Genomic DNA, 21,192 nt, shown 5'->3' with positions numbered 1-21,192 from the left:
AGAAATGCGAGATTTGAGAGACAATCTTGCTAAACTCTGTAGGTATCACGCAATCACTTCCAGAATTTGTTTCCAAAGCATGTCTGGGTTTGGTCTGTGGAAAAGGTGGCAACCCTACTTGTGCATGTCCATATGTGTACAGTTCTGTATATTCCTGCATGTCCACGAGGTTATTTTAAGTAAACAAACATTACAGCAGAAAGGCTTCTCAGCTCCAATAATACTAAAATGTCAGTGTTTTGGGGGGATTCTCCATGAATAACAGTGTGATCTTCACCGTTACAATTGTATTTCATAGAGCAAGTGATTCTGAAGAGTTCTGTCTTTACTTTTCATTACCTAAAATAATTAGTTCAATGAAAGATACGCTCACAAAGTTGCGCCACCCTGCGTTATGCGTCTTTTAAATGGGTTACACGCGCGGCTTCTTTGCAACACAGTCAGAATATGAGATTGTAGTTTTACCACAGTTCAGTCGTAAAAATTTTTTTTATTCCGATTTGTAAACAAACTGTATTCGTGTGACTTGTAAAGCGCATGTATTATACCTTTTATTTTTTCGATTGTCTTCTGGTTTAAAAAGTATAGTGCAGTTCCTTCCTTCGGCTAGGAAGCCTAATAATCCTAAATAATAATAATAATAATAATAATAATAATAATAATAATAATAATAATAATAATGGAACAGAGAGAAAACAACCTCTGCGTTTTACAACGCAGACAATAAGTATAAAGAAACCGAGAAAAAACTGTCTGCGTTTTACAACACAGACAAATAGACAATAAGAAAAATATCAAATATGAAATAAAAAAAAGCCAGTTTAACATAAGTTTTAAGGCAAGATTTAAAAACACCCAAGGGTTCAGAGTCCCTAATTTCTTTGGGAAGGGCATTCCACAACCTAGGGGCATAGGAACAGAAGGCCCTATCACCCACAGTTCGTAGTCTGTTCGTGGGTACACATAAGCATCCAACATTAGTAGAACACAGATTGCTTCCAGGGGTATATATATATATATAGACAAAAGGTCAGTTATGTGGGCGAGACACACCCTTCACCTCCACCAGCAGAGGGAGAATACCTGCTGGTGCCACCTCCACTGCCCTGGGGGAACTGTGTGTCGCTCCCACCTCCGCCAGCAGAGGGAGAGTACCTGCTGGTTCCACCTCCACCGCCGTGGGAGGACTGGGTGTCGCTCCCACCTCCACCAGCAGAGGGAGAGTACCTGCTGGTGCCACCTCCACCCGAGAGAGAGGAGCAGGAGCTGCCTCTTCAGGATGGACCGGGACAAGATCCAGAGGGTTCGTTGCCGCCCTGTCGTGCATCGCCCGGGGATGCCAGTTGGCCACCGCCCAAGGATGCCTGCCTTGCACTGCTCAGGGATGCCACGCCTGGATCGCCTGGGGCTGCCTGTTGCTCCGCATCGCCTGGGGCTGCCTGTTGCTCCGCATCGCCTGGGGCTGCCTGTTGCTCTGCATCACCTGGGGCTGCCTGTTGCTCTGCATCGCCTGGGGCTGCCTGTTGCTCTGCATCGCCTGGGGCTGCCTGTTGCTCTGCATCGCCTGGGGCTGCCTGTTGCTCTGCATCGCCTGGGGCTGCCTGTTGCTCTGCATCGCCTGGGGCTGCCTGTTGCTCCGCATCGCCTGGGGCTGCCTGTTGCTCCGCACCAGTTACAGGGCACAAGGGAGAAGTGGAGCTCCCGCTGCCGCCTCCATGGCCAGGGGCTCCCCTCCCGAGTTCGCCTCCCGAGGGTCCGCTGCTGCTGCCGTCGCCTCCTGAGGGTCCGCTGCTGCTGCTGCCGTCGCCTGGGGTCGTCGAGGGTCCTGCTTCGCCTGGGGTCGTCGAGGGTCCTGCTTCGCCTGGGGTCGCCGGGGGCTCTTGCTTCGCCTGGGGTCGCTACCAGTCCAGAAATAATGTCCATGAAGAAGGGGGGGGAGGTCAGGAGACCAGCTCCCCCAGCCGCACTTTCGCGGCAGGAGAAATTGTGGTTGAATCCCCACGGAGGGGAGTTGCCGGTCATGAAGTGGGGAGAGGTCTGGAGACCACCCTCAAAATTTCCTTGGCCGGAGGAGCCGGCCTTTGCACGGTCCACCGGGACGCTAGAGCTGTTTGGGTGGGAGGAGGACATCCTGTCGTGGCCGCCCCCGGAGACACCTTGCTTCCCCTGTTCCTGGGCCAGTACTGTTAGCCGAGACTTTGGGACTAAGGGGGGGGAGGTGGCCGTTGGGCCATGTGTGCTGCGCACAAGGGGGGGGGGGGGGGGATATGGAACAGGGTGAGGAGCCCTGTGCGTATTTATTTGTTTATTTTTAGAACTGAGTTTCCCATCCGCCCCTGTGCAGATTGTTATTTTGTATTGACGGTGAAGCGCCATGTGTTTTTGTTTTTGTTTTAAAAATACCTTGTGGGAATGCGTGACTGTCAGCTGGTGATTATTGAATTAGTTGGCAGTCACGCATAGTAATTCTACCTGTGCAGACTGTGGCCGAGGGGTAATGAGAGAATTGATAGCCAGTTAGCCCCTTGGCCAAGATATAAAAGACCTGCTGTTTTAGCTGCAGGGTGGGTGTATTAGCAGTGAGAGTGGAGAGAGCGAGGAGAGAGAGAGAGAGAGAAAATGAAACTTAAAAATTAAATACAGGAACAGTGACAGCAGTTGCCCAGCCTGACCTGTGTTGTTTTGTAGTATTTTGTGTCCAAGATTTGCTTTGTTTGATCTTTTATTTTGCTCTGTGAGCACAGTGTTTTTGTGTTTAAATATTTTATTTATTTTTGTTTGGAATCTGCAGTGTCTGGTGTCCGTTTGTTTTTAGTTCCTGCTTCTGATCTGACGTCACCGCCCAGCCACCCTGCCACAGCATGCTTAAACTCTTAAATTTATGTAGTTGGTGTGGAGAACCTAGTAAGATGACCTCAGTGTTATCACGGTTCAATTGCAAAACATTTTGTTGCATCCAAAGTTTAATATCAGTTATAATTAGTAAGCACGGAAACAGCCACTTCAATGTCAGGTTTAGTTTGCAAGTAAATCTGAGTGTCATCATCGTAGAGATGGAAATTCACACCATGATGTCTAAGAATTTGAGCAAGTGCGAACATGTATATATACTAAATAAGAGGGCCCAATATGGAGCCCTGGGGAACCCCCAAGGAAACCGTCCCAGTAACGGACCTAAACCCACCCACAGAAACTAAATGCTTTCTCTCAGAGAAGTAAGAGCTAAACCAACTAAGGACAGTGCCAGAAATGCCAAATAGGCTCGCTACCGAGCAAGCAGAATGTTATGGTTTCCTATATCCCTGGCAACACTGTAGCACATATTTTATTATTATTATTAGTTTATTTAGCAGACGCCTTTATCCAAGGCGACTTACAGATATTAGGGTGTGTGAACTATGCATCGGCTGCAGAGTCACTTACAATTACGTCTCACCCGAAAGACGGAGCACAAGGAGGTTAAGTGACTTGCTCAGGGTCACACAATGAGTCAGTGGCTGAGGTGGGATTTGAACCGGGGACCTCCTGGTTACAAGCCCATTTCTTTAACCACTGGACCACACAGCCTCCAGTACTAAAACTGGTTTTAATGTGTGTGTTTTCATTTTTTTTTTTTAAATAGTCATTGCAACTAAGTTAGGAATATTTGAACATAAGAAAGTTTACAAACGAGAGGAGGACATTTAGCCCATCTTGCTCATTTGGTTGTTAGTATCTTATTGATCCCAAAATCTCATCAAGCAGCTTCTTGAAGGATCCCAGGGTGTCCGCTTCAACAACATTACTGGGGAATTGGTTCCAGACCCTCACAATTCTCTGTGTAAAAAAGTGCCTCCTACTTTCTGTTTGAATGCCCCTTTATCTAATCTCCATTTGTGACCCCAGGTCCTTGTTTCTTTTTTCAGGTCAAAGAAGTCCCCTGGGTCGACATTGTCTATACCTTTTAGGATTTTGAATGTTTGAATCAGATCGCCGCGTAGTCTTCTTTGTTCAAGACTGAATAGATTCAATTCTTTTAGCCTGTCTGCCTAAAAGCAGCAATACATGCCTTTTAAACCTGGGATAATTCTGGTTGCTCTTCTTTGTACTCTTTCTAGAGCAGCAATATCCTTTTTGTAACGAGGTGATCAGAACTGAACACAATATTCTAGGTGAGGTCTTACTAATGCATTGTAAAGTTTTAACATTACTTCCCTTGATTTAAATTCAACACTTATCACAATATATCCGAGCATCTTGTTGGTCTTTTTTATAACTTCCCCACATTGTCTAGATGAAGACATAAACATAAACTCCTAGGTCTTTTTCATAGATTCCTTCTTCAATTTTAGGATCTCCCATATGATATTTATAATGCACATTTTTATTGCCTGCATGCAATACTTTACACTTTTCTCTATTAAATTTCATTTGCCATGTGTCTGCCCAGTTCTGAAATTGTCTAGATCATTTTGAATGACCTTTGCTGCTGCAACAGTGTTTGCCACTCCTCCTATTTTTGTGTCGTCTGCAAATTTAACAAGTTTGCTTACTATACCAGAATCTAAATCATTAATGTAGATTAGGAATAGCGGAGGACCTAATACTGATCCCTGTGGTACACCATTGGTTACCTCGCTCCATTTTGAGGTTTCTCCTCTAATCAGTACTTTTCTGTTTTCTACATGTTAACCACTCCCTAATCCATGTGCATGCTTGAATCCCTACTGCATTTAGTTTGAGAATTAATCTTTTATGCAGGAGTTTGTCAGAAGCTTTCTGGAAATCTAAATAAACCATGTTGTATGCTTTGCAATTATCCATTGTCAATGTTGCATCCTCAAAAAAGTCAAGCAGGTTAGTCAGGCACGATTTCCCTTTCTTAAAACCATGCTGACTGTCTCCCAGGATATTGTTACCGTATAGGTAATTTTCCATTTTAGATCTTATTATAGCTTCCATAAGTTTACATATAATAGAAGTCAGGCTTATTGGTCTGTAGTTAACCTGGTTCGGTTTTGTCTCCCTTTTTGTGGATCGGTATTACGTTTGCTATTTTCCAGTCTGTCCCCGCCCCCTTGTGTCAGATCGGCGCCGAATTTGAATCAGTTGCTCTGAGTTTTAGTTTGTTATCAGAAAAAGACACACCGCTGTTAGAATTTAAGCTGCAGTAATTTCCCAAATTTCTGATTTAAGCAGTTAAATATTGAATTTCTCCTTGCTCTGTACTTTTCTATAAGTACTTCTCCACACCACTCTCCTCACTGTCGCTGTATGAACTGTCAAATCTAATTGTAGTAAATATTTGTACTTAATTTGAAGGAATGCTAATTAGCCATTTGTGTCCAGGCAGTGTTTTCCGTATGTCACAGATGAATAGTACTATTGAATCTTGTAAATCATGACATCCTGCATTCAGAGAACCCAAAACTGAATCACTCAGTAATGATTGGAAGTAATGGTTTAGGCTAAATACTACTAAGACTACTACGACTAATAATAATAATTATTATTATTATTATTATTATTATTATAGGTCTTTGGCTTCAGCCACTGAACAATTTCCTTTGTGTTGGATGTTCTTGCTTTAGGAGTGTTACTAAACTAATTTTTAGTAAATTAAGTATTAATTTAATTTTGTTTTCTTCCACAGACAAATCCAGACTATCAATGTTTACAGCAACTGAGGTGAGTGTCACATTTTTCATCATATTGATGAAGTTTAGCACTTGTGTTTAGTTTACTTTTACAGCATTAGAGTATCTTGCATATTGTAATTTGTGAACTGACTAATTGATGCAGTCCTTACTTTGTTCATTAGGTTCTCCAAGTAATAGAGACGAGGTTGATCGTACACTCAAAAATATTTTCTTCTTTCAGACTTGACTGCTAATAATTATGTGCCGCATGGATAAAAGCCGTAGACGTTATTTAAAATTACTGATGACAATTTTCATCTATCACAGCATTCATTAATTGAAAATTGTTTTAGAATCCATTGTTCGTCCATACATGGTGTAATTGTACAATAATTGAACTCAAATTAAGCATATATACCACATGGGTTGTATTACAATTGATAACACCTTGTATCATGTATTTACGACCAGAGTGTGGATGATTAAAATATTTGGTATTGTGCATGTTAGAACAATGAACACATCTTCTTCACCATGTACTGTTTTAGTAAGCCAATTGTCATTAGATGGTATTCATTTATACATAGAAGCGACTAACACATCCTTGATATTCCTGCCACGTCTAAAACAAAACGTAGGTGGAGGATCACATTCCAATATCCTCCAATGTTTCGAGATTATTCTTTTAATGTCATTGGAGATATAATTATACTCAGTGACAAAAGTCAATCTTTCTTGTGTAGTCGAATCATTAATCTTTATAGTTTCTATAAGCTAATTTCAGTTATATTAAAAGCAGTATCAGTTAAGTTCTATTACACCACCTAGATCAAATGAGAGCCTACATGTCTAGCTTTAATTTTAAAGTCAGACGTATCACTGCATATTCTTTTTAGCCATACAAATTGAACATATGGTATATTTTTGATCAAATGTTTTGGATGGTCACTATTGGCACAAAAGATTGTATTTCTATCTGTTGATTTATGAAAAATAGATGCATTAAGAGAACCCTCATCATTTACTGAAATTAATATATCTAAAAAATGTATTTGTTTGTCTATATTACATAGTAAACTTTAACTTCGGATTGGTACTTTTGTCATGAACAAATATTTGAAATTGCTGAAGTGTTTTTTTTTTTAAATAAAGATTGTTTGTTAAACTACCAGAAATTGTGTATTTTGGTCTTAGTCATAGTAATTAGAGTGCCAATACCTTTGTCTGCGACTGTGTGTGTGTGTGTGTGTGTGTGTGTGTGTGTGTGTGTGTATATCTATATATATATATATATATATATATACACAGTGCCTTGCAAAAGTATTCAGACCCCTGACCATTTCTCTCATATTACTAAATTACAAATTGAAATTTCGTTCTGTTTGATATTTTATTTTAAAACACTGAAATTATTGTAAGGTGACATTGGTTTTATGTTGGGAAATATTTAAGAAAAATAAAAAACTGAAATATCTTGCTTGCATAAGTATTCAACCACTGTTCTGTTGAAGCTCCCAGTTTACACCGATGAAAGAAATTGCCCTAACGAGGACACAATTACCTTACCATTGGCCTCCACCTGTGAACCATTAAAGTTGCTGTCACCTTTTCTGGATAAAAACCCCACTGTTGAAGGATCATTGGTCAGGCTGTGAATCTAAAGGAAAATGAAGACCAAAGAGCATTATACAGAAGTTAGAGATGAATGTCCTACAGTGGCCCAGTCAAAGTCCTGATCTCAATCCCATTGAGAATCTGTGGCACAATATGAAAATTGCGGTCCACAAGCGTCGTCCAACCAACCTGAACAACGTGGAGCAAATCTGCCAAAAAGAATGGGCCAAAATCACTCCAACACTGTGTGCAAAGCTGGTACATACTTACCCCAAAAGACTTAACCCTTTGCATTCCTTTGTTGGACCTGGTCCGACATTGCAATTATTCCTATCAGGTCCACTGTTGGACCCTGTCCGACATCATTTTAGAAACGCAAAAAACGGGTTTCTAATCGTTTTTTCTCCGGAAAAAGCCGAAAAACCATTCAATGGCCGAGTGGGAGCGACAGGAGCTGAGACAAGTCGAAAAAAAACAAAAAAACAAAAGGCTTATCTCATGATTAGTCATACATGGCCCTGGCATCAGATAACGGGGCGGTCATAAGTAAACAAGCTGGCTGACTGTGAGTGAGTGCACAGAGAACACAGACATTTGCAGAGCTTTTTTGAGATGTTATAGTAATAAAATAATGACTTGGATCGCATTATTGAGGAGTTTGATGATAAAACGAGTGATCAGGAGATGATTGATCGGTATGTATGACTATTATCATTATTATTATTATTATTATTATTATTATTATTATTATTATTATTATTATTATTATTTATTTCTTACATAGGTGAAAGCTATAGCGAACGAAAGGGTGGGGCGGGGCTGGAGATGCCTAGTGAGTGCTTTGTTGTTATGCAGGGCCTTTTAAACCCGCTTGACTGTGAAAAAAAATACTTTTAAACAGCGCGTCTAAAATTAACTGCGCGTGTGAAAATAAATTGGCCCTGACGTGCCTGACGCACATTTAATAAATGGACTGCAAAGGGTTAAAGCTGTTATTGCAGCAAAAGATGGCTCTACCAAATATTAATGTGTGGGGGTTGAATACTTATGCAAGCAAGATATTTCAGTTTTTTATTTTTCTTAAAAATATTTCCCAACATAAAACCAGTGTCACCTTACAATAATTGATTTTGAGTTTTAGTGTTTTAAAATAAAATATCAAACAGAACGAAATTTCAATGTACCATTTGTAATTCAGTAATATGAGAGAATTGGTCAGGGGTCTGAATACTTTTGCATGGCACTGTGTGTGTGTGTGTGTGTGTGTATATATATATATATATATATATATATATATATATATATATATATATATATAATATACACACACACACAGAGTACCAGTCAAAAGAGTACACCTGCTTGAAACCAGGTTTTTCATGATTATCTATGCTTTTAATTGTATAAACTTGTCTATAAACATATTTCATTATATGATATGTGTACTTATATAAGCTGATAATCATAAGTGAATTGCATTCAAAAATTTTATTTTTAAATGAAAATGTAAATCTTGTCAATCTCAATGTAATGGTCATAAGAACATAAGAAAGTTTACAAACGAGAGGGGGCCATTCAGCCCATCTTGCTCGTTTGGTTGTTAGTAGCTTATTGATCCCAGAATCTCATCAAGCAGCTTCTTGAAGGATCCCAGGGTGTCAGCTTCAACAACATTACTGGGGAGTTGGTTCCAGACCCTCACAATTCTCTGTGTAAAGAAGTGCCTCCTATTTTCTGTTCTGAATGCCCCTTTATCTAATCTCCATTTGTGACCCCAGGTCCTTCTTTCTTTTTTCAGGTCAAAAAAGTCCCCTGGGTCGACATTGTCTATACCTTTTAGGATTTTGAATGTTTGAATCAGATCGCCGCGTAGTCTTCTTTGTTCAAGACTGAATAGATTCAATTCTTTTAGCGTGTCTGCATACGACATGCCTTTTAAACCCGGGATAATTCTGGTTGCTCTTCTTTGCACTCTTTCTAGAGCAGCAATATCCTTTTTGTAACGAGGTGACCAGAACTGAACACAATATTCTAGGTGAGGTCTTACTAATGCATTGTAGAGTTTTAACATTACTTCCCTTGATTTAAATTCAACACTTCTCACACTATATCCGAGCATCTTGTTGGCCTTTTTTATAGCTTCCCCACATTGTCTAGATGAAGACATTTCTGAGTCAACATAAACTCCTAGGTCTTTTTCATAGTTCCCTATGAAAAAGACCTAGGAGTTTATGTTGACTCGGAACATATGGGGATTTCAGTCATTTTAGTCAAGCCCAAGTCAGTTTAAAGTCTGAAATGTGTATAACACGGTGTTAGAACACTGGCCTAAATATAAAAGTCTCTTTGTTAGATGTTCTCCGAGTTAACTAGCATGTTACCTAATTAACCTTTTATCCCCAATTATTGTTAACAGGTGAGGGTCCATGATTACTATAAATATAGGTAGCATAGGCACAAGTTTGTCATTCCTGAATGTAAGGGAGCAGAAAATGGCAAAATACGCTCAGTTAAGCAAAGAAAAAAGACAAATCGCAAGAACTTTGCAAGTGTCTGTAAATGCTGTGGCCAAGACCATCAAACGACTTGAAGAAACTGGCACTCATGAGGACCGAACAAGGTCAGGCAGGCCAAGGGTGACCTCAGAATCAGAGAACAAGTTCATTCGAGTCACAAGTCTGCGAAACCAGCGATTTAACTGCCCCTGAAATATAAGCTCAGCTAAATGCTACTAGAAGTACAGATGTTTCAACAACAGAGGAGATTGCATGAAGCTGGCCTAACTGGAAGAATTGCTGCAAAGAAACCATTGTTAAGAGTGCAGTATAAGGAAGAGACTTGCCTGGGCCAAAAAACACAGAAACTGGACGTTTGAAGAGTGGAAGTCGGTCTTATGGACCGATGAGTCAAAATTTGAAATATTTGGATACAACCGCCGAGTATTTGTAAGACGCAGAGAGGGTGAGCGCATGAGTTGTGCATGTGTGGTTCCCACTGTCAAGCATGGAGGAGGCAGTGTCGTGGTCTGGGGTTGCTTTGCTGGTGACAGAGTTGGTGATCTTTACCAAGTCCATGGCAAGCTCAACCAGCATGGCTATCATAGCATACTTCAGAGGCATGCCATTCCATCAGGATTGCGGCTAGTTGGGCAGTCCTTCATTCTTCAGTAAGATAATGACCCGAAACACACATCAAAGTTGTGCAAGAACTATCTGGTGAAGAAGGAAAGTGAAGGACAACTCAGACTAATGTCCTGGCCTGCCCAGTCTCCAGACCTCAATCCCATAGAACTTGTATGGGAGGAACTGGACAGAAGAGTCAAAGCAAAGCTACCCACAAGTGCCCTACATCTCTGGGAATTGCTGCAGAAGAGCTGGGAAGACGTGATTTCCTGCTGAAACTTGTTAACCGAATGCCTCGTGTTTGTGAGGCTGTTATTAAGGCAAAGGGTGGCTATTTTGAGGAATCCAAGATTTAGAGACAATTTTCTTGAACATTGCTTTGATACTCCTTATGTTTTGTTTTGTATATTGTAACATGTGTTTTCATTTTCAAGTATTTACAGAAATGTATACGATGTAAAAAATTGTCAATTATGAAAAAAACCTAGTTTCCAGCTAGTGTACTCAACTTTTGACTGGTACTATATACAGTGCCTTGCATAAGTATTCACCCCCCTTGGACTTTTCCACATTTTATAGTGTTACAACCTGGAATTAAAATGGATTTAATTGGGATTTTTACTATTTGATTTACACAACATACTTAACACTTTGAAGGTGCAAAATATTTTTTATTGTGACACAAAAGTTAATTAAACAAAAAAAAGACATTTGTTGGTTGCATAAGTATTCACCCCTTGAGTCAATACTTGGTAGAAGCACCTTTGGCAGCAATTACAGCTGTGAGTCTTTTTGGGTAAGTCTCTACCAGCTTTGCACATCTTCATCCTGCAATTTTTGCCCATTCTTCTTGGCAAAATTGCTCAAGCTCTGTCAGGTTGGATGGAGACCGTTGGTGAACAGCAATTTTCAAGTCTTGCCACATATTCTCAATCAGATTGAGGTCTGGGCTTTGACTGGGCCATTCCAAGACATTCAGGTTCTTGTTTTTAAACCACTCCAGTGTAGCTTTTGGATGAACCTCCGCCCCAGTCCCAGGTCTCTTGCAGACTAAAACAGGTTTTCCTCTAGAATTTCCCTGCATTTGGCTCCATCCATCTTGCCCTCAGTCCTGACCAGTTTCCCAGTCCCTGCCAATGAAAAGCATCCCCATAACATGATGTTGCCACCACCATGCTTTACCGTGGGGTTGGTGTTCTCAGGGTGAGGAGCAGTGTTGGCTTTGCGCCACACAAAGCGTTTTGCGCTAAGGCCAAAAAGCTCAATTTTGGTCTCATCAGACCAGAGAACCTTTTTCCACTTGTTTGCTGTGTCTCCCACATGCCTTTTGGCAAAATCCAAATGGGATTTGATATGGGTTTTTTTCAGTAATGGCTTTCTTCTCGCCACTTCCATTAAGCCCAGCTTTGTGGAGTGTCTGGGTTGTAGTTGTCCCATGGACGGTTTCTCCCATCTCAGCTGTGGATCTCTCCAGCTCCTTCAGAGTTACCATTGGCCTCTTGGTTGCTTTTCTGACTAATGCCCTTCTTACCTGGTCACTGAGTTTTGATGGATGGCCTTCTCTAGGCATAGTCGCGGTTGTGCCATATTCTTTCCATTTTTTAACAATGGATTTAACGGTGCTCTGGGGGATGTTCAAAGTTTGGGACTTGTTTTGATAGCTCCTTGGTCTTCATGATGCTGTTTGTTTAGATATGCTCTCTAACAAACTCTGGGGCCTTCCAGAAACAGGTGTATTTAATCTGAGATCATGTGACACTTTAATTGCACACAGGTGGACTCCATTCAACTAATTATGTGACTTCTGAAGGCAATTGGTTGCACCAGAGCTTATTTAGGGGTGTCACAGCAAAGGGGGTGAATACTTATGCAATCAAGACTTTTCAGTTTTTTATTTGTAAATAATTTTGAAAAAATATGTAGATTTTTTTGCCCACTTCGACATTATGGACTATTTTGTGTAGATCAGTGACAAAAAATCCTAATTAAATCCATTTTAATTCCAGGTTGTAACACTACAAAATGTGGAAAAGTCCAAGGGGGGTGAATACTTATGCAAGGCACTGTGTGTGTGTGTGTGTGTGTGTGTGTGTGTATATATATATATAATACAGACGTGCTCAAATTTGTTGGTACCCTTACAGCTCATTGAAATAATGCTTCATTCCTCCTGAAAAGTGATAAAATTAAAAGCTATTTTATCATGTATACTTGCATGCCTTTGGTATGTCATAGAATAAAGTAAAGAAGCTGTGAAAAGAGAAGAATTATCGCTTATTCTACAAAGACATTCTAAAATGGCCTGGACACATTTGTTGGTACCCCTTAGAAAAGATAATAAATAATTGGATTATAGTGATATTTCAAACTAATTAGTTTCTTTAATTAGCATCACACATGTCTCCAATCTTGTAATCAGTCATTCAGCCTATTTAAATGGAGAAAAGTAGTCACTGTGCTGTGTGGTATCATTGTGTGTACCACACTGAACATGGACCAGAGAAAGCAAAGGAGAGAGTTGTCTGAGGAGATCAGAAAGAAAATAATAGACAAGCATGGTAAAGGTAAAGGCTACAAGACCATCTCCAAGCAGCTTGATGTCCCTGTGACAACAGTTGCAAATATTATTAAGAAGTTTAAGGTCCATGGAACTGTAGCCAACCTCCCTGGGCGCGGCCACAAGAGGAAAATCGACCCCAGATTGAACAGAAGGATAGTGCGAATGGCAGAAAAAGAACCAAGGATAAATGCCAAAGAGATACAAGCTGAACTCCAAGGTGAAGGTACGTCAGTTTCTGATCGCACCATCCGTCGCTTTTTGAGCGAAAGTGGGCTCCATGGAAGAAGACCCAGGAGGACTCCACTTTTGAAAGAAAAACATAAAAAACAGACTGGAATTTGCTAAAATGCATATTGACAAGCCACAATCCTTCTGGGAGAATGTCCTTTGAACAGATGAGTCAAAACTGGAGCTTTTTGGCAAGTCACATCAGCTCTATGTTCACAGACGAAAAAATGAAGCTTTCAAAGAAAAGAACACCATACCTACAGTGAAACATGGAGGAGGCTCGGTTATGTTTTGGGGCTGCTTTGCTGCGCCTGGCACAGGGTGCCTTGAATCTGTGCAGGGCACAATGAAATCTCAGGACTATCAAGGCATTCTGGAGCGAAACGTACTGCCCAGTGTCAGAAAGCTCTGTCTCAGTCGCAGGTCATGGGTCCTCCAACAGGATAATGACCCAAAACACACAGCTAAAAGCACCCAAGAATGGATAAGAACAAAACATTGGACTATTCTGAAGTGGCCTTCTATGAGTCCTGATCTGAATCCTATTGAACATCTATGGAAAGAGCTGAAACTTGCAGTCTGGAGAAGGCACCCATCAAACCTGAGACAGCTGGAGCAGTTTGCTCAGGAAGAGTGGGCCAAACTACCTGTTAACAGGTGCAGAAGTCTCATTGAGAGCTACAGAAAACGTTTGATTGCAGTGATTGCCTCTAAAGGTTGTGCAACAAAATATTAGGTTAGCGGTCCCATCATTTTTGTCCATGCCATTTTCATTTGTTTTCTTATTTACAATATTATGTTGAATAAAAAATCAAAAGCAAAGTCTGATTTCTATTAAATATGGAATAAACAATGGTGGATGCCAATTACTTTTGTCAGTTTCAAGTTATTTCAGAGAAAATATTGTGGAGGGGTACCAATAAATTTGAGCACGTCTATATATATATATATATATATATATATATATATATATATATATATATATATATATATATATATATATAATGTGCATGTTTATATATGGGATATTGGGAAAAACTATATATTAATGACACCGCCTCCAACCCACTCCTACAGGATGTTTTGTTTTTGCAAAATAAATAAATAAATAAATAAGAAAGCTTACAAATGAGAGGAGGCCATTCAGCCCATCTTGCTCATTCGGTTGTTAGTAGCTTATTGATCCCAGAATCTCATCAAGCAGCTTCTTGAAGGATCAACAACATTACTGGGGAGCTGGTTCCAGACCCTCACAATTCTCTCTATATATACACACACATACATATATACAGTCGCAGACAAAAGTATTGGCATTCCAATTACTCCGATTAAGACCAATACACAATTTCTGGTAGTTTAACAAACAATATTTAAAAAAAAAATAAACAATTTAAGCAATTTAAAATATTTGTTCATGACAAAAGTATTAACACCTTTACATTAAAAGTCTGTAAAAATTTAAAATAACTAATTCAACAATATATTCATTGATTTGAAAACCATTACACAGTAACTAAAGAATGATTTGCACGGGACTAAAAACAACCTCAGAGTTGGTCAAAAGCAGAGGACGTCAAGTAACCTTGTTTTTTATAAAGGAAAGTCAGTAAATTCAAAATGCAATGCGACTTTGTGGCCAGAGAAGGCACTTTTGTGCATGATTTGTAAACAATGAACCAGATGTAAAGATGGAGGCAGAATGAAGTGTATGAACTAAGCGCCTTTTAATTTCGCTGTACCTTCTTATCCAAAGGCTTGAATACCATTTCATCCTTTTGAGTGATCTGTATTTCCATACATACAGTGCCGTGAAAAAGTATTTGCCCCCTGTCTGATTTTCTGCATTTTTGCACATTTTTCACATTGTATTTGGTCAGATTTTTGTGAGTTGTAGTAGTATATAGAGGGAGTCTGAGAGAAAAAACGACAACAAAGTTTGGTGCTTCTTTCATTTGTTTGGTGTGCAAGGTAATCAAACATGCAATCTTCAGGTGTGGAAAAGTTATTGCCCCCCCCCCCCCCCCCCCCCCCAGTTAACTCAACCCAATTAAAGGGATAATTAGGGTTAGCTGTTTGAGTACTTTGGTTAACAACCAGGCCTGATTTGGGCCAGCCCTGCCCAATATAAATCTAACTAACTTTGGCCCTTACCATCAGAGTGACGTTGTCAGCACACAGGTTCTAGAGGCACATCTTGACACAAACAAAAGAAATTACTGAAGACCTCCAAACCACAGTAAGAGCCATATTGTCCAAATGGAGAAAGTTTGGGACAGTAGAGAATCTTCCCAGGAATGGCCGTCCAGCCAAAATCTCTCCAAGAGCAAGGCACAAAATCGTCCATGAAGTCGCAAAGAACCCTAGAACAACATCCAAGGATCTGCAGGCCTCTCTCGCCTCGGCTAAGGTCAGTGTTCATGACTCCACCATCAGAAAGACACTGGGCAAAAATGGGATTCATGGCAGAGTAGCAAAGTGGAAACCATTGCTCACTAAGAAGAACATGAATGCTCATCTCGTTTGCCAAAAAGCACCTGGATAATCCTCAAGAGTTCTGGAACAATGTTCTATGGACAGAGGAGTCAAAAGTGGAACTTTTTGGCCGACATGGACCCCGTTATGTCTGGCGAAAACCAAACACTGCATTCCACAGTAAGAACCTCATACCAGCGGTCAAGCATGGTGGTGGTAGTGTCATGGTTTGGGGATGCTTTGGTGCAACAGGGCCTGGACACCTTGCCATCATTGAAGGAACCATGAATTGTGTATCGGAAAATTCTACAGGAGAATGTCAGGCCATCCGTCCGTGAGCTGAAGTGGGTCATGCAGCAAGACAATGATCCGAAACGCACAAGCAAGTCTACATCAGAATGGTTGAAGAACAAGAAATTTTAAGTTTTGGAATGGCCTAGTCATTCCTAAAATAGACCTAAACCCCATTGAGATGTTGTGGCAGGACCTGAAACGAGCAGTTCATGCTCTCAAACCCACAAATGTCACTGAGTTTAAGCAGTTCTCCACGGTGCTGTGAGAGACTAATCAATAACTACAGGAAGCGTTTGGTTGCAGTTATTGCTGCTAAAGGTGGCGGAACCAGTTATTGAGTCTAAGGGGGCGATTACTTTCACAAAGGGGCATTGGGTCTTACATATGTATCAAATGTTTGTGTTATTTGTTCACTCAGGGTCCCTTTTATGTAATATTAGGTTTTGGTTGAAGATCTGATAACATTCCGTGTCAAAAATATGCAAAAATGCAGAAAATCAGACGGGGCAAATACTTTTTCACGGGACTGTATATCCAAATGCATCGTTCAAAGCATCCATTTTTTAAAAGTTGCCAATTATGTTTTTCTGGTGGAGTATCCTGCCCCTTTGTATATATTTGTTTATTATTATTAGGCTTCCAGGCCAGAATGGCCGGGAAGCCTATTGTTGTTGTAAAGATTTTTATTATTATTTTTTTTTTTCTTCCTCCCTCCCTCCCAAATTACAAAAGCCTATAACTTTTAAACGGCTGCACCAAAACTCACGAAATTTGGCACGGATGTAGAGGACTATGGGATGTTGTGCCATGGTCAATATGGCGGCTTTTGGTCACATGGTGTGGCAGCCATCTTGGATTTAATGAAAATTTTGGGAAATTTTCAAATGCCTTCTCATGAACGGTACATAGTACAGCTGTGACAATTTTTGTACGTAGTGCGCTCATCTCCACGATTAATTTTATGCAAGAAAAAAATTGATCGGTCACATGGTGTGGAAACTGTGCCATTTTGCATAAAACGCTTAAACGACATCTCCTCATGAACCGTTTGGCCGATTGACGTGAATCTTGGGCATATGTTATCTTTGTAGTGTCCTCTAAAGTTATTCAGGAAAAGTTTCTACATTAACAAACATGGCTGCCATGAGCCAATCAATGTGGGTGATGTGGCATTTTTGCCCAAAAAATACCCTGAAATGATACATTCCCACCACTAGGGACCTGTTGCCATGGAAACGTGAGCAAGGTCTAGGGAAAAAAAGGCTGGTGTCAAGAACTGTTTTACTAACTCGTGTAACTTAAAACACAGTAATTACACTGGAATGGCTAGTATTATATTACACATACACACTGTACAGTGTACAATGCCACATACTGTAACTAAGAACTTATTTTTTTAAGAACTGTTGCAGCTGCATCAACGCTGGGAAAAGAAATGCACCACGCGTGCACACACACACACACACACACACACACACACACACACACACACACACACACACACACTAAATATGAGAAAAATGACTGTAATCTCTGCCCTAATGTTGTTTATTTATTTAAAATAACCTTGTGGACATGCAGAGATATACAGAAATGTAGACATACTGAAACACACTAATTATTTGAAAAAAATACTGTGATCTCGTGCTGTATAGAAATGTCTTGTAATCATTTTTTTTAAAAACGCTTTTGTAACAACAGCAGGCAAAAAAAAAACAAAAAAAGCACCATGTATTTTTAAACCACAACACAATCATAATAATATATTTAATACATGCGCTTTACAAGTCACACGAATACAGTTTGCTTAAAAATCATCATATAATTATTTTTACAACACAGTCACAAATCCTGAATCTGTTGCAAAAAAGCCGCGCTAGCCCAAAACTAGCCCAATTTGGTTTTTTTTTACTGAAACCAAGCTTATTACTATTAACATGTAGCCCTATCCTTTAATGCTGCTACCGTTTCCCAAAGAAGAAAACAGTTCAATCTTTTAAAGTTATGCCACCAATCTAATTAGATGATCACATCAATTAAATCAATTAAACAGTCACATCAATTAAATGCACCTAACAAACTGCAAAAAATAGAGCCAACAGCTTGCTTTTTTAAAAAAATTGAAAGTATGCCCCATGCACTGAAATTACACATAAAAACATTTTTAACTTCTTACCTTCAAACTCCTCAACCAAGGTCCAGCTGTTATCATCACACAGGTGTATCTCAATTCGATTTTAAATATGTACAAAGAAAAAAGTCCAAAAGAAAAAAAATATGTACAAAATAAAACATTTTTACTTTGTTTTTTTTTATATATTTGTTTTAGTTTCAAAAAAGCTCCTTTGAGTCAGCACCATCTTCTGCATTATTTACTTCATAGATGTCGCCTGTAAACAGTGACAGCATTGCTTTGGATGGCTGGAATTGGTTGCAGCAACACTTATTACGCTGCATATATGCTCTGACCCTAAGAATGTTTTCCAACAATTTCTCTTGCATTCGGTTCCTAAGGTTGGTTTTGATTAGGGCCATTTGTGAAAAAGAACGTTCCACTGATGCATTGCTAAATGGTAGGGCTAAAAGAGAAAAGGCAAAAAGACCAAGTTCAGTGAAATCTTTATCACCAGCTGCATCGGTGTGTTTAGCCACTTCAACCCAGAACTCTTCCATTTGGCTGTCTTCAGTGTGCTCCCAGTGTACATTGTTCAAAGCTCGCCATTGCTGTTCGAGTTTGCCAAGATCTCCATTGTAAAGTGGCAAAAATTATAAATTTGCCAGCTGTGGCTTTTTGGAACTGAGTACAACAGATGGGCTGAGAACGGCAAGTGACTTAAATTGCTGGATATTGGGAGGCAATCTTTGTTTGATCTCTTTCAGAAACTCGAACATGTAATCTCTGCATCTGCGTTTGATATATTCTGCTTTCTGGGGTTCGATCTTTGATTCTGACAGTTCTAACTGGAACTTGATCCCGAAGTCCACTGCTGAAAGTGGCAAGCTGTTTCTGTCGGACGTTATGTCAAAATCCATTACAGATGACCATGTTGGAAAATCGTGAGGTTTCACGATTCGTTGGATCAAACTGCGGTAAAATGTAATTAAATCAGCAAGAAGTTTCGCTGGATTGGCACTGTCTCTGTTTCACAGCTTGTTTATTCTGTTGACCTCAGTGACGAGGGGCTGAAGAAAAACCAGATACATTCTGTTTACGGGGTCTGAATACATCTGGTACAGTAGTTCAGAGTTGTAGTTCCTTTCAGTGTCCATTGTAAGCTTTAGCTCTTCGTACTGAGAAAGCACTCGATCAACGCACTGGCTAATTGCAAGCCATCTTGTGTCAGAAAGCTGCAAAATCTTCAGCGGGGCTTCTCTAACATGAATGGTGGCATAGAGATCGCGGTACTTATTTTGATGCTGAGTACTGTGGGAAAACCACGAGTATGTCTGTGATACCATGTACTCAATGTTTCGAGGAAGTACGTTCATTGCATTAGATGCACAGAGCTGCAGTGAATGATAAACACACTTGATGTACACAATTTTTGGATTCACCTCCGTGAACTTTGTTAGTAACGAATTATTTTTCCCACAGATTGTATTGCAACCGTCTGTTGCCAGACCAATGCATCTTTCCACTTCCAATTTGTTTTCCTTTAAGAATTTGAACAAGGCTGTTGCAATGCTGTGAGAATCACCGGCTGGCAAGCTAACAATCCCGGCAAACGATGTCACGATACGTTCAAGTTTTCTGCTGAAGTACCTGAACACCACACAGAGTTGCTTGTTTACTGATGTCTGTGTTTTCGTCGACAATTAGAGAGTATGGCTCTTTGCCGATGTCTTCAAGCATCTCCTGATGAACAATGGGCCCGATGACAGATTTTATAAGTGCCGAGCATTTTGTTCTATGATGACTAATATCCTTCGTGCAACTTCCCTGACTATGCATCCCAAATGATCTACGGTGAGGATGCTGGAATGGCAAGCAATATGGGCTGCCAGCTTCAACTCACATATTTTAACGGAATTGTCAACTTGTTTCTTAAATCCCGTGTCAGATAAGCTTCTTGCATTTGAATAGGGAGCCGCGTTTCTAATATGTTTCTCTGTCTTACTGTGAGCTAACAGATCGCTGTGATGCGCTCGCACTTCACATTTACAGTACCTACACGCTGCTTTTGAGTCATCACCAGGTACACTGCTAATCCATTCTTTTAACCCTTTTTCTTTCTCCCAGTCTTTGCAGTATTTTTTCCCGTATTTAGCCCACTTACCCAGTGGCATCTCTGGTTCAAATTAAACTTCTTTATTTTTCCTGCTTTTAGCGGTTTCAATGTTTCTACGCTGTTTCTTAAAATGGCTACTTTTTACTGTCAATTAACACAATCGTTTGTCCTGTTCACTCGCATGGTCATGCGCAGTCAGTGGTGGTTGTGGTCATGCGCAATATGTTATTTTATTGGGAAACACAGTTTTACATAGTTTGTGTGCACTGCAGCGGATAGGCTGCAAAAGTTTATTCATTTTTAATAAATTATTCTTTTTTATATATATATAAAGTAAACTAGCCCAAAAAACCACGAGACCTCTTGAAAGTAGCCCAAAAAGTAGCAATCAGCGACTCCTAAGTATTTCCCGCGGCTGTCTTTTTTAAGTAGCCCAATTCCACGGGAAAACCGCTGACCTGGCAACTCTGCTTTGGAGGGAGGAAGTGCCATAGACAGAACTGTTCAGAATCGCTTGCTCTATTAAATACAATTGTAAGGATGAAGATCGTACGGTTATTCACAGAGAATCCCTCCTCAAAACAGCAGACATTTTAGTATAATAGGAGCTGATCAGCTTGTTCTGCTGTAATGTTATTTGTTTACTTAAAATAATACGTGGACATATAAGAGTAGCCAGGCAACCACAGGGAAACATGCGTGTTGTAGTTATGTCGAGCTAGTAAATAAATACAAAAATAATAAATAAAACTACGAGCAGAACTTCAAAAGCGCATCACGTTCTGGCTGTCCCTTTAGAACTGCAGTGCTCTCTGACACTCGTGCTGTCAGACAGCGGAACGACGTGAAGCAGGCAGCAGTGATTGGGGGGGGGGGGAGCACTTTGTAAACATATCTTTTATTAGCTGGTTATTTCAGTTAAATAAATACCAGCTGACCAGCTTCTCTGCTATAATGTTAAAAGTAACCTCGTGGATATGCAGGCAGAAGCCAAAAAAAAACAAAAAAACACCTGCGCTATTCTTTTTAACACCAGAACCGCCACGGTAGTCATT

At 40.1% G+C, this 21,192-nt stretch overlaps 1 protein-coding gene across 2 annotated transcripts in view; it reads left to right on the top strand.

Moving 5' to 3' along the window:
• The window catches only part of LOC117400553 (protein spire homolog 1), a 267,989-nt gene that overhangs the window by 49,235 nt on the left and 197,562 nt on the right, over positions 1-21,192 (top strand). For both annotated transcript variants that reach the window (XM_034000695.2, XM_034000694.2), the window contains exon 2: positions 5,633-5,667. In XM_034000695.2, the coding sequence (XP_033856586.2) occupies positions 5,633-5,667 (35 nt within the window). The remainder of the gene's footprint in view (positions 1-5,632; positions 5,668-21,192) is intronic.

This window comes from Acipenser ruthenus, chromosome 4 (assembly GCF_902713425.1).
Source record: "Acipenser ruthenus chromosome 4, fAciRut3.2 maternal haplotype, whole genome shotgun sequence".
In the NCBI taxonomy this organism is placed as follows: Eukaryota; Metazoa; Chordata; class Actinopteri; order Acipenseriformes; family Acipenseridae; genus Acipenser; species Acipenser ruthenus.
Note: the sequence above shows the minus strand (reverse complement) of the source record. Positions and strands in the feature narration are given on the sequence as shown.